Here is a 12,905-nt window from a genome sequence, read left to right as displayed (position 1 = left end):
AAAACTATTTTGAATGAAATTAAAGACAACTAAGTGCTACTAGGGCCTTCTAGGGAAAAAACCAAATGAACTTCTTGGCCAACCCAATACCTCCCAGAGCAATAATTCTGTGATAGCAACAGGTGATGTTTCTGAGTAGTATGGAAGGTTTATGTCACTAATACTCAATCAGAGGTTCACATCTCCGGGGTGGGCACAGAATCTCTAACTTTAGATTGAAGAATTAAAGTTAATATGTGTATGTTTAATATCATAGCATATTTTAGTATGTGGAAAACTTTATCTAGTTTTTTAAAAATATAGACTATAGAAAACATGAAAGTACTCCCAGCAAGCTATTTGGTAGATACTGACAAACTGTAAATTTTATAGGGAAAGAAAAAAAATCCCTCGATTAGCCAACACAATACTGAAAAAGAAAGTGGAAGATTCACATTTCCCAACTTCATCATTTACTATAAAGGTACAGCAATAAAGACAGCATGATATTGGTGAAAAATAGACATGTGAATTAACAGAACATAAAGAGCCTAGAAATAACCCACAGAAATGTAGTCAATGATCTCTGAAAAGGGAGCAAAATCAGTTCAATGAAGAAAGGACATTCTTTTCAATGCATGGCACCAGAACAATTGAATAAGCACACATACAAAAAAAGAAGAAAAATGAACCTAGGTACAGACCTTACATTTTTCACAAAAATTAACTCAAAATATATTATAAATCTAAATGTAGAGTGTAAAAATATAAAGTATTTCTAGAAGGAAACATGGGAGAAAAATAAGCTATGTTACCTTGGACTTGGTGATGGGGTTTTAGATACACCAAAAGCCCAGTCTGTGAAAGAAAAAATTAGTAAGTTCTAATTTTATTAGAATTAAAAATGCTGCTCTGCAAAAGACATTTTCAGGAGAATAAAAAGACAAGCCACAGAATTGGAGAAAACATTTATAAAACAAATATCTGATAAAGGATTTCTATTCAAAATGTGGAAAGAACTCTTAAAACTGAACATAAGAAAACAGAGCTGGAGAAACAGTTCATCTGATACACAGATAGCAAATAAGCATATAAAAAGATCTTCACCATTATCTGTCATTATGTAATTGTAAATTGAAACAATAAAGATATTATGCATACCACTTAGAATGGCTAAAATCCCCAAAACTTATACCAATTGCTGGCAAGGACGTAGAACAATAGAAACTCTCAATCAGTGATAAAGGGAATGTAAAATGGTGTAGACAATTTATTTATTTACTTATTTTTATTATTTTATTTTTTTATTACTGTTTGCATTCAACACTATTTTGTATTAGTTTCAGGTATACAGCACAGCAGATAGAAATTCATACAGGTAACAAAGTGTTCCCGCCAATAATTCAAATGCTCACCTGGCACACCATAGATGGTTTTTCCATATTGTTAAATGTGTTCCCTGTGCTCTACCGTATGTCCCTATGCCTGTTTTGTAACTACTAATCTGTACTTCTTAAACCCATCACCTTAAATCACCCTAACCCCCATCAACCTTCCTCTCTGGCCTCCATCAGTTCTCTGTATCTCTGTGTTTCAATTTCATTTGTTCACTTATTTTGTTTTTTTAGATTCCACATATAAGGAAAATCATATGGTATTTGTCTTTCTCTGACTCGATCATTTCACTTAGCATTATACCCTCTTGGTCCATCCATTTTATTGCAAATGGCAAGATTTCATTCTTTTTATGGCCAAGTCAGGTTTGATAGTATATATGTACCACAACTTTTTTATCCACTCATCTATTGATAGGGTGCAGATGCTTTAGAATACAGTTTGGTAGTTTCTTCCAAGCTAAACATAGTTTTATCATACCATTCAGCAATTGTACTCCCAGATATTTACCCAATTGATTTGAAAACTGTCAACACAAAAATCTGCACGTGAATTGTTTAAAGTAACTCTACCCATAACTGATCCAAAGTGAAAGCAACTGGGTGTCCTTTGATATGTGACAGGAGAGGTGACAGAACATCCATCCATACAATGAGATGCTATTCAGTGGTAAAGAGAAATGACCTATCAAGACACAAAAACACATGGATGAAACTTAATTTCATATTGCTAAGTAAAACAGAGTCACATACTCTATGGTTCCAATTATATGACATTCTGGAAAAGGCAAAAGGTTAGAGATAATGGAAAGGGTGGTGATTGCCAGTGGTTTGGGTACATTTCAGGGTGGTGAAATTATTCTTTATAATATTTTACTGGTATATGTATATGACATTGTGCATTTGTCAAAACCAATCGAACTTTACAGCACAAAAGTTAACCTTAACGTATGCAAAATTAACAAAAAGTTATATAGGAGGTGCGGGGGTTCAAGGATGAAGTGCAGGAGGGCACACAAGAATCTGGGTTACAAACACAGGAAACAACCTCACTGAAGGAGGTGGGAAAAAACAGCTCTGGCCTAAGTAACTTTGGAAATGAGTGGAGTCTGTAAAACAAAAGTAAGAGAAAGTTTTCATAAGCACTGTTCTGTAGTTGATAAACGAGCTGAGTAATTAAGTAAATGGTTCCTAAATGATGGGAGCCAGGTATCTCACTGCTGGAGTGGGAATGTACAGGTACGCAAGGGGAGGAGGCTAGAATGATCTATGTGGTAACTGAAATGGTGGTATCAGTATGAACTCATGTTTATCTTAATATAGATACAGATGGTCAAATATAGGAATGTTTATAGATATGTGCACACACATGGCTTAGTAAATAGACATAATTTTCTTTTTCAATTAATGGGGCCTAGAAGAAAGGACACTCCAGTGGCAATGAGCACATCTTGCACACTTAGCTTTCTAACACCATTCTCCAAGAAGAATTTTTTGGAGAAATGATTGATTGTAGAACTGGGGCAGCAAAGATGATCCTGGAGCACGTGTCACACCAGAAAGTAAGGAAGTGCTAACACAAAACAAAACAAGACTCCATAATGATGGGGACATGTAAAAGGGACACAAGAGCCCACTGAAGGAGCTCCCAATGGCCAAAGGCACAACAATTGAGTAAGAAAATAAAGTAGTATTGTACTTTAGCTGAGAGTATAAATATCCATGCATCCACAGTGATATAAATGATTGCATTAAATAAATAAAGAAAGAAAGAAAGAAAAAAAGAAAGAAAGACCAATCTATGAAGAAGAAGTCAAAATAGTTGATGAAGGTATTCTACCCTGAAGTGCAGCATAGACTCCTTTCATGTTGGCCACACACAGTGACCTTCTTCTAAATAGTACAGTATGGAAAGGGAAAAAATCCTGGCAACTACTACCTCAGCCAGGTGACCACAATTAACATCCTCAATGATGAGCATGAGAAAAGTCCCAATTGAGGGGCATTCTACAAAAACACCTGATCAATACTCCTTAAACCGTCAAGGTCATCAAAACAAGGCAGACCTGAGAAACTGTTACAGACGTGAGGAGCCTAAGGAGACAGGACGACTAGTGGGATGTGATACACTGGGTGGGGTGCTGACATACAAAAGGGACATGAGGTTAAAACTAAGGAAATCTAAATAAAGCATGGACTTTAGCAAAACTATTGCAAGGTATTAATAATAGAGGACACTGATTGTGGGGTAGGTGGAAACTTCCTATTTTAACTTTTCAATTTTTATGTAAATTTAAAACTGTTTTAAAATACTTGGTAAAACAAACAAAATGTATATCTTTTCATCCAATGGAGACACAGGAGGAAAAATGAAAGAGTACTTCCAAATGATGTCTCAAATGAACATGGACTGTAAAATGAATATGAATATGTGACGAAACTTACACTGAATTTCCCAAAGCATATAACATACTATTAAAATAGGGTGTTAGGGATTAGGAACAGAGTCCCATATACTGGGGATGTGATATAGACATGGGCATACGACAAAAGTACCATTCTAAGTCAATGTGGAAATAATGAAGCAAATAAAAAATAAATGATGTTGGGACTTTTGAATACTTACATGGAAAAAAATGTTACATCCTGTGCAGATTTGTCTACCAAATCTACTTCCTCTTCCATAGTCTAGATTTTTAACTGGGAAGTAGCTGCAAAGCCAGGGGACTTTTTTTCAAATCCCTTGTGCACTGGGGTGTGGCCATGTGACTAGTTATTGGCAATGTTTTGTGAGCAGATGGAATGTATTCCATTTTGGGCTCAAATTTCTTACAGAGTAGGTTTGCTTCTCCAACGCTTTTTTCCTTTCCATTGGTTGGATGCCAAAAGAAACACCCTAGGTGCTGGTGGAGAAACAAGGTGAAAGCAGTCGGGGCTCTTGAATGACTCCATGGAGCAGAATTAACCATTGGGAGGAACACCTACCAGGGGCCATTGTAAGAAAGCAATTGTAAAATTGGGCCATTTTACAGTTTGTTAATCATAGCCTAGTGTAACTTAAATTTAGGACCATTTTTCCCATTGCTTATATAAAAAGTTTCCTGATTCATGGAAGAGCTTATCATAGAAATAAAGCTGTGGAGGCAATTTACAAAATACAGTGAATATGCATATGGAAAGGTGCTAACCTCAAAAGTAATCAAGAAAGAGCAAAGTGAAACAGCAGATATAGTATTTGAATTTCATTTATCTATTTCACAAAAACTTAAAGAAACCTGGTATTATACAATATTCATGAAGAATTGGGGCTATAAGTCATGCTAATGGTGGTAGTGTAAATTGGTAGATTAGAAAGCAAATTTGTGTGTATAGACACACAAACATATGGGGCAAGTGGGAAGGAAGAGCAAGGGAGAGTTTATATTGTTAGAATTTTTACTGTGGAAATGTATTATTGTAATTTTACATAATACAAAAGCAAAACATTTTGAAATTGGAGAAAGATCTGGTAAGCTAGGAAACTTGTAACATATAATTAAATCAAAACAGAAGGTAATGATGTTTATAAATGCTAAGGGAGGATTTTTGAAACCAAGCAGTTATAATAGAAAAAACATAATAATAAAAAAATCCTACAAATAATTTAAATTTAGAAAACTCAAGAGTGTGTATGTGTGTGATGGTGGAGAAAGGGTGTCCAAAAGGCTTAATTTTGATGCGAATGAGAGGATTGGGCAAATAGACGATCCAGGTAAGGGTATATGAATAGTTATTACTTTTACTTAATAATGAAGATATAAAACGTTTAGTCACGTTATAGAAGATTGGTAAGATAACAATTAGCACAACTAGAATATGTAGTAGGATTTTTGTAAGGTTTTCTTAGACCCCGCCGAGGAAATAAACAGCCAATTAGCCATGGAAACAGGCAGATGAGCTTTATTTTGGAAGTTTGTGCTCCCAGGCGACTGTTTTCCCCCCTCACAGAAGCGTCTAAGAAAAGACCGCCTGGGAGAAGGGAAATGCTGGGAGTTTTATACTGCTAGACTTCGCGCGGGAGCCAAGGACTGGTTTTTGGTGAACAAAGGAGCAACTTAGCATTGGTGGCTCCTGGTCTGATGTCAGTCACCTCTTCTGGGTCAGAGTTCAGTTGCCATGTTACTTGTAGTCCAAACGGTGGCCATATTTGTAGTCCAAAATGCTAATTGTAACTAGATTCCCACTTGTCCTACCCCGACCAGCCTGACAATTTTCACATAAATGAGGGAAAGCTTGGCCAAGCCAGTGAAAAGTAAGGGAAGGGTAAAAAAAAACCAGAAACAATAAAACTAATAGTACAGAGTAAAATTCAAGATAAATATAAAAGTGTAATATCTGATATAGCAGTTATTACACTAAATGTGAATGCACTTATTTCTCTTAAAAGATAGGGTTAAAAATTTTATCTTCACTCAATAAAATTTACAACGGCTTAAATATGCACCGAAAAATTCTGGAGTACAATGCAAAATTCTGATGACTTTTTCACATACTGGAAAAAAAAATCCACCAAAGCAAAACACCAAACCTTCAAAATAATTTTGACTTGTCATCTACCTTTCAGGCCAGTCTTCTTGCAGCCCATTCCTCCAGCCTGGGGAACATTGGCGAGAAGGGCACTTCGGTGGAAAAGTCTTGAGATGTACAGGCTTAAACTCTATAAGCTTCTAACATACTACGGTGATTTTAAGAGGAAATAGGTGAGAATATTGTTGGTATCGAGAATACCAACATTGTTGGTATTAATTAAAGAGCTTAATTAATACAGTGACATTAATCCTGCTCAGGGGAACCTCAGCACTCGAAAGAGGGCACCCCCTCAGTTCAGTCTTCAAGCCCTGTCCAAACCCTGGTGTTGGAGAAATCAAAGGAACCGTAAGCACCAGTCAGATTCGCGCATGCTCCCTTGGTGGAACAGCCCCATTCTCTCCCAAGTCGGAAGTCCTGTTTGTTTATTAATTACGACAGTCGTAAACTAAGATTTCGTGGCGGCTTCTTAACTTTACGACGGCAACAACTATGGCGGCTGCCGGTGGTCGTTTTGAAAGTGAGAGGAGTATCGAAGAACGTAAGGAACAGACACGGATCGCCAGGGCCGAGGTGTTGCGCCAGGTACCTCCGTTTTGGCGCTTTTGGAACCACGTAGAATTGTGGGAATGGAAGTTTTCTTGGAGCTGGGCCTCTGGCTTTTCTCCCTAACTTCTCTCTTCTCCTCCTACCTCAGTGTCACCTCATCTAGGTTAGAAGTGGATCTGTCTTTGGGATGCGTGCGAACTCTTGGGTATCTCCCTCCTCCTAGATGCTCCGGCAGGCTCCAGTTACTCGTTTTCTTTTCAGGAAGCCGTTTTTGTCCTCCATTTCTTGTTCACACAACTCGTCCCTAGTATTGCTGTCCCATAGGCTCCGCACTTTCGAGGGACTTGGCCGCTAAAAACGAGTTTCCCCAGAGTATTTCACAGCCCCAGCCCTGTCTCGCTGTGTGTGAAATGAAAACTTTGATTTTCCGGAACATATGTGAGACGCATTGGAGTAAATTGTGTTTGATCTTTTCATTCTCCTGTCCTACTATTGGTAGCAATTCCTGGCTCATTATACATCCCTACTGATGCAAACAAGGGTTGACATAAGAGACCACAAGAACTTACCCCTCGGAAAAAGGTTAAGAACCATTGTATTTCTCATTAAGACTGCGATGCAGAGAGGTACCTTACAAAGAACGAAGGAAGTAAATTGTATTGAATTATCAGAAAAGATGTACGAAATGTGGCAGTGAAGAGGGAAAGGAAAGGGAGAGTATCATAGACTTTGTGAGAGTCTTTGTTTTTATTTCTTTGAAAATGGAAGATTTTAAACAGGTTTAAATGCAGATGAGAAGGAGCCAGTAGAGAAGACAGGAAGGAGAAGGCATAATGATACAGCTAGATTTTAAAGGGAAAGAGTCGGTGATTTAATCTTTGACAGGTGAAAGGTCAGTATTCTTCGACTTGAGCATATATGACATGTGTACAAGAAAATATTTTTCATTCTTGTCTCTTTAGTACTTCAGGCAGTTTTGGGAGAGAGTAGGGTTTATAAACTGTGATAAATATTACAATAGAGATATGCATAGAGTTTGAGAAAGCCCAAATCCAATTTTGGAGTTTGGGGAGAGAAGGAAGAGACATGAACAACCTCCTAGGAAGAACTTACTTTATTTGACTTTATTGTTGAAGCATGAATAAAGACTAGCAATATGATCATTTGTATTTATAAAGATGATTCTTCCTGAGGCGTTTTTGGGGTGTGGGTAGAGGGTTATGGGCATTGCAGATTGAAAGTATGGAGGTCAGTAACTTATCAATTACAGAAGTCTCAGGCAGTAGCACTGGGATGGTGAAGGGGCAAGAGATTAAAGTCAGACTTTAAGTTGGGAGCTTAAGGAAAGGAGAAAGCCTACAGTAGGCCCCAGGATTCTGTCCTTGATTGGTGGCTCAATTCACTAGAGATTGGTAATGTGATCGGTAATGTGGACGGAGAGGGTTTTTCTTTTCCTTTTCTTTTTTTCTCCTGAAATGTTCCCAAACTCTTTGGTGGAGCAAATTCCTGTCAAGGGAAAATTGATTTATGAGAACATATATGAAAGTGAGAGAATTTGTTTTACTTTTTTTGTGAAAAGCAGTTGGATCAGTGTTAATTTCCCCCTCCAACATTTTAGGCCAAAGCCAATTTTGAAAAGGAAGAAAGGCATAAAGAACTTAAACGACTTCGGGGTGAGGATACATGGATGCTACCTGATGTGAATGAGCGGATTGAGCAGTTCTCACAGGTGAGAACTAACAGGTTTACTTGACTTAAGTCATGTCTTTTTTGTACTTAAGTTAATATTGGAGGAGCTACTTTATAGACTGTTTTCCAAAGTTACAGAATGAATATTACATACTGGGCATTACAGAATAGTTTTATCTCTGGCAAGAATAATGTATTTTCATATTTTGGACATTATGACATTGGACAGATTTTGTTTCTTGAATTGGCTGATAGAAAGTTTAGCTTCAAATTTCTGAACCATTTGTACAAGTTTATGCATTTTAAATTTAATGTCATGTTTTTTGTCTTAATTCTTGTTTTCTTTTTTCATAATTTTAATTTATCCTATCTTGTTTTTTAAATGGCCTAATAATCTATAAATTCTTTTGGGGCCATAGAAGGATATATACGTATATACATATGTTTGTGTATATATGTGTTTATTTGATTATATATGTCTGTCAAGTGAATCTACAAATAAATGAAAACTTCCCTCATATTTTCTGATAAGATATCTCAGCTCTATGATTTATTAGTAGTGCATATATTTTAGAAGTGTGCTAAGGTTTCTTAGAAGATCTTATTCATGTAGTCATGTTTCTTATTTCATTTCCTGAGAAATTTAAAGTTTTTTGCAATGTAGGTTTTTTTCCTTGAAATACTTCTTTTAAAGTAAGTTAAACTTTAAGTCCTTTTTTCTTCAAAATATTTATAGGAACACTCTGTGAAGAAAAAGAAGAAAAAAGACAAGCATTCAAAAAAAGCAAAGAAAGAGAAAAAGAAAAGGAGCAAGAAACAGAAGTATGAAAAAAACAATGAGTCAGCTGATAGTTCATCAGTAAGTATGTACTAAAACTAACCAAAGCATCTACTTGACAAAATTTAGTTTCAAGAATAATGTATGAGGACTTAATAGGTATGAGAACTTAAAAAATATTACTAGTTGGGATATGAAAATGTCTGGTAGACATCTACTTGGGAAATAATGTTCAGGGAATATTAGAAATAAGGATCTTAGGTTAAAGAGAGAGGTAAGAAGATGGAGATGAGGTTTGGGAGCCATTGCTTATTGAAGCCATTAGAATAAATGAATTGTCAAGGGAAAGTGAAAAGAAAGAACACTAACAATGAGGAGCCAATAAAGACGTTAAGTAGAGGTGTATGGAAAGTTAAGAGAAGCCGGGAAGGGTAGTGCTATACAAATAAAGAAAAGACATTCCAAGACATTTGAAAGTGTGTTACCCCTATTTGCTTTTTCATAGAAATTAACAGTTAAGTATTAAAAATAGAATATGTTTATATATTTATCTTTGGGGCCAAAAGAAAGGGAATGCTCGGTCTGCCCTGTGTCAAGCTGGTTCTGGAATGAGCAGATTTACAAAGGAGAGGAAGGCTGGCCAACCCTTCAAACTTGTTTCCAGGAAGAAAGAGGTACACTTTGCTTACAGAGCAATAAGCCAAAGATGTTATGGATAATTGGTCTCTTAGGTATGATTTTGAGAGGCTTTGCTTTCAGGTGAATCACCATATTCCAAAGTCTGGCCCTCTTGTAGTTTCAGAAAGTAAAGTTTTGGCAGAAAATCCTGAAATGATAATTGGCTCATGAAAGCCTATCTTATGAGAATGCAGTGTATAAATTCATAGTGAGAAGTACAGCTGTATTGTTTTGTCAAGTAGCCAGCATATTTTGTAATGGTAGGAACATTTAAATTATGTAGAAAAAAATGTTTTTGGAGTATAACTCAGGGCATATACAGTTCCAAAATCCTAAAGTGAAAAGAACATGAAGACTCTCTCTTCACATTTGTGGGTTTGGGTTGTGGACTGCGTGGAGAAATTGATAAAAGTAAGTGATCCTTTCTTCAAAAAGAAATTAATATATAAAGTTATTTATTTCAGTGGGGTTTACAAAACTCCCTTGAGTTTATGTGGGATCACAGGTTAAGAACTCCCATCCCCTAGGGCTAGATCTGGCAGGCTGACTAAACATTATGTCATTTAGTTAGGGACATTTCCCTATGTTAGAGACACATTATCCTGTTCTTCGTTCTTTTCTGGAAATGTGTGTAAGTTTTTTTGTTGCAACATACGATATATACATTTATATATACCTGTTAAGTTGTATAACACATACTTTTTTAGAGAGAATAGTTTGAATGCATGCTCAGTACTCACCTCATACTGAAGTGAATTTAGGAAGGAAAGAGAAGCCTATATTGACAGTGAAGGGAAGGAAAGATGAAAGGATAGTTAGAGGAGTGTGTATTTGGGGGGTCTTTTTGAGAAAATATTTTTATGGAAAGAAGGATAAATAATGAAGAGAATGACAGCTGTGGATTAGCAAGGCCCCAAGGAAAAAGCTTTGATCAGGAGTAGCAGCATCTTCTGAGCTAGGAGGGAAGTTGTAGAGGTGTGCACAAATCAGATAAGTAAGGAGGTATGGTGGGGAAGGGGAGCAGATTATCGACTGTGTTCTGCTGTTCTCTGTTTTGTGGAGAAGATAGACTCATCTGAGTAGATAATTTGGGAGTGGAAGTAGGATGGAAGGATTGGGGAAATAATGTAAATTTGAAACAAGTTTGCTTCAGCAATAAAAGAGAAGCAATGAATTGCCGAGGATCCATGTGAGGTTGTAAAGTATATCTTTACTTTATCAAGGTCTCTCTTTTTTTTAATGCCAACTTTACTGAGGTATAATTTACGTATAATAAGATGCTCCTATTTAAAGTGTACTATTTGGTAACTACATCTGTTTAACCCTGTCTATTAAGATACTCCCTTTTCTCCCGCTCTGGGAATGGTCAACCATATATCTGCTTTATGACACAATAGATTCGTTTTCCTTGTTCTAGAATTTCATATAAATTATTCATATAATGTGATCTTTTTTGTTTTGGGCTTCTTTGGCTCAGTATAATATTTTGCACTCATGTATGTAGTTGCATGTTATCAGCAGTTCCTTCCTTTTTCTATATTTTAGTGTATGAATATACCTCAATTTGTTTATCAGTTTACCTGTTGAAAATCATTTGGGTTGTTTTTTAGCTTGGGGCTTTTATCAATAAAGTTACTATGAATGTTTGTGTACAAGTCTTTTTGGATACATGTTTTTATTTCTCTTGGGAAAATGTCATTGTTTTTAAAAGTGGTAGGACTATTTTACATTCTTATCAGCAGTGTGTGAGATGAGAATTCCTGTTATTCTGAATTCTTACCAACACTTGGTATTGTCAGTTTCTGTACTTTTTTTGTCCATCCCACTGTGTGTAGTAAATTTCATGTGAAGTCATCCCTGAAGATTAATGATGATAGTAAAGCATCATTTTAAGTCTTTGTTTGTCATTCTGTGTTTTCTATTGTGAAGTCCAATGTGTCAATTACTTTCTTTTCTCATTATTTTTTCTCAGTTACTGCTTTTGGAATCCTAATCTTTGCACATCTCAAGGTTGTGCAGGGGGGAGGGTGGGGGAAAGAGAGGGAGAAAAACAACAATGTGTGATTGCTCTTGCGCACCCACTACTGGGGGACCTGGCCCCCAACCCAGGCATGTGCCCTGACTGGGAATCCAACGTGTGACCCTTTGATTCGCAATCCCGCACTTAGTGTACTGAGCTACACTAGCCAGGGCAGCAGCATTATTCTTAATGAGAATTCTGTGGACATTTTCATCCCTTTTCCTCCCTGTATAATTTTTTGCTCTGAATACTTTTAAAGTTTTTTTTCTTCACCATCTTTCTTTTCTTCTTCTTTTAAAGCAAATCAGTTATGATGTGTCTGGATACTGTTTTCTTTGTATTTCTCTGCCTTGCGTTCGTTGTGCTTTCTTAATTTATGAGTTTATAGTTTCCATTAAATTAAAAACTTTCTGGCAATTGTTTTGTGAAATATTTTTTCTGTCTCTTTATTTTGCTAGTCTCTTCAATACTGTCCCACAGGCCACTGAGCCTCTGTTCGTTTTCTTTCTGTGTTTCAGTTTGGATGGATATGTCTTTAGCTTCAAGTTCACTGTCCTTTTCTTTTGTAGCATCTAGTTTGCTGTTACCCCATTCAGTGATGTTTCCATTTTTGGTATTTTTCATCATTAGACATTTCAGTTGTGTCTTTTTATATCTTCAGATTGTTTCATTATTATGTTCATGTTTTTCTTTCCTTGAGCATATTTATAATAGCTGTGTCAAAGTCCTAGTTTAACATGCCATTATCTCTCTTTTTTTTGTTGTTCTTTTCAATTAATTGCTTTTTCTTGCCTTTAGATCACATTTTTCTGCCTTGAATGTCTAGTAAACACTAGTTTGATACTGAACCTTGTGAAAGTTATATCGTAACTGCTGGATTTTGTTAATTTCCTTTGAGTGTTGAGTTTTCTTTGGCCTAGAATTCATTACTTGTGGATTAGTTCAGTCCTTGGGAAAGCTGGTGTTTAAGTTTCCTTAGTGTGTATCTAGAGTAGTCTTAACACTAGAGCTGATTTAGCCTTACTAGCATCACATGCTAAGGCATGGATGGCCCTTGTGGGTTTTCTGCTGATTGTTTTGGGCATTTAAAATTTCTCTTCTGGTTGGTAGGAACTAGAATATCTTCTGGCACTTTGTGAGCTCTGGGAATTGTTCTGCTTATAGCTCTCTGGTAATTGTTGCTTGAATGGTAGTTATTCTTTGTGGGGCTTTGTGGACTTTGTCCTAAGCATGTTCAGTCTGGTAGTCAGTT

The 12,905-nt window shown here is 36.4% G+C and overlaps 1 protein-coding gene across 2 annotated transcripts in view; it reads left to right on the top strand.

Annotated features, from left to right (window-relative positions):
• Nucleotides 1–6,397: 6,397 nt before the first annotated feature.
• The window catches only part of CWF19L2 (CWF19 like cell cycle control factor 2), a 97,680-nt gene continuing 91,172 nt past the window's right edge, over nucleotides 6,398–12,905 (top strand). For both annotated transcript variants that reach the window (XM_045840604.1, XM_045840596.1), the window contains exons 1-3: nucleotides 6,398–6,524; nucleotides 8,107–8,217; nucleotides 8,914–9,036. In XM_045840604.1, the coding sequence (XP_045696560.1) occupies nucleotides 6,432–6,524; nucleotides 8,107–8,217; nucleotides 8,914–9,036 (327 nt within the window). In that variant the 5' untranslated portion in view covers nucleotides 6,398–6,431. The remainder of the gene's footprint in view (nucleotides 6,525–8,106; nucleotides 8,218–8,913; nucleotides 9,037–12,905) is intronic.

The sequence above is a fragment of the Phyllostomus hastatus genome, unplaced genomic scaffold, assembly GCF_019186645.2.
Source record: "Phyllostomus hastatus isolate PE091 unplaced genomic scaffold, TTU_PhHast_1.1 phas_contig_113, whole genome shotgun sequence".
Taxonomy (NCBI): domain Eukaryota; kingdom Metazoa; phylum Chordata; class Mammalia; order Chiroptera; family Phyllostomidae; genus Phyllostomus; species Phyllostomus hastatus.
The sequence above is the reverse complement of the archived record's forward strand: the minus strand, read 5'-3'. Positions and strand labels throughout refer to the sequence as shown.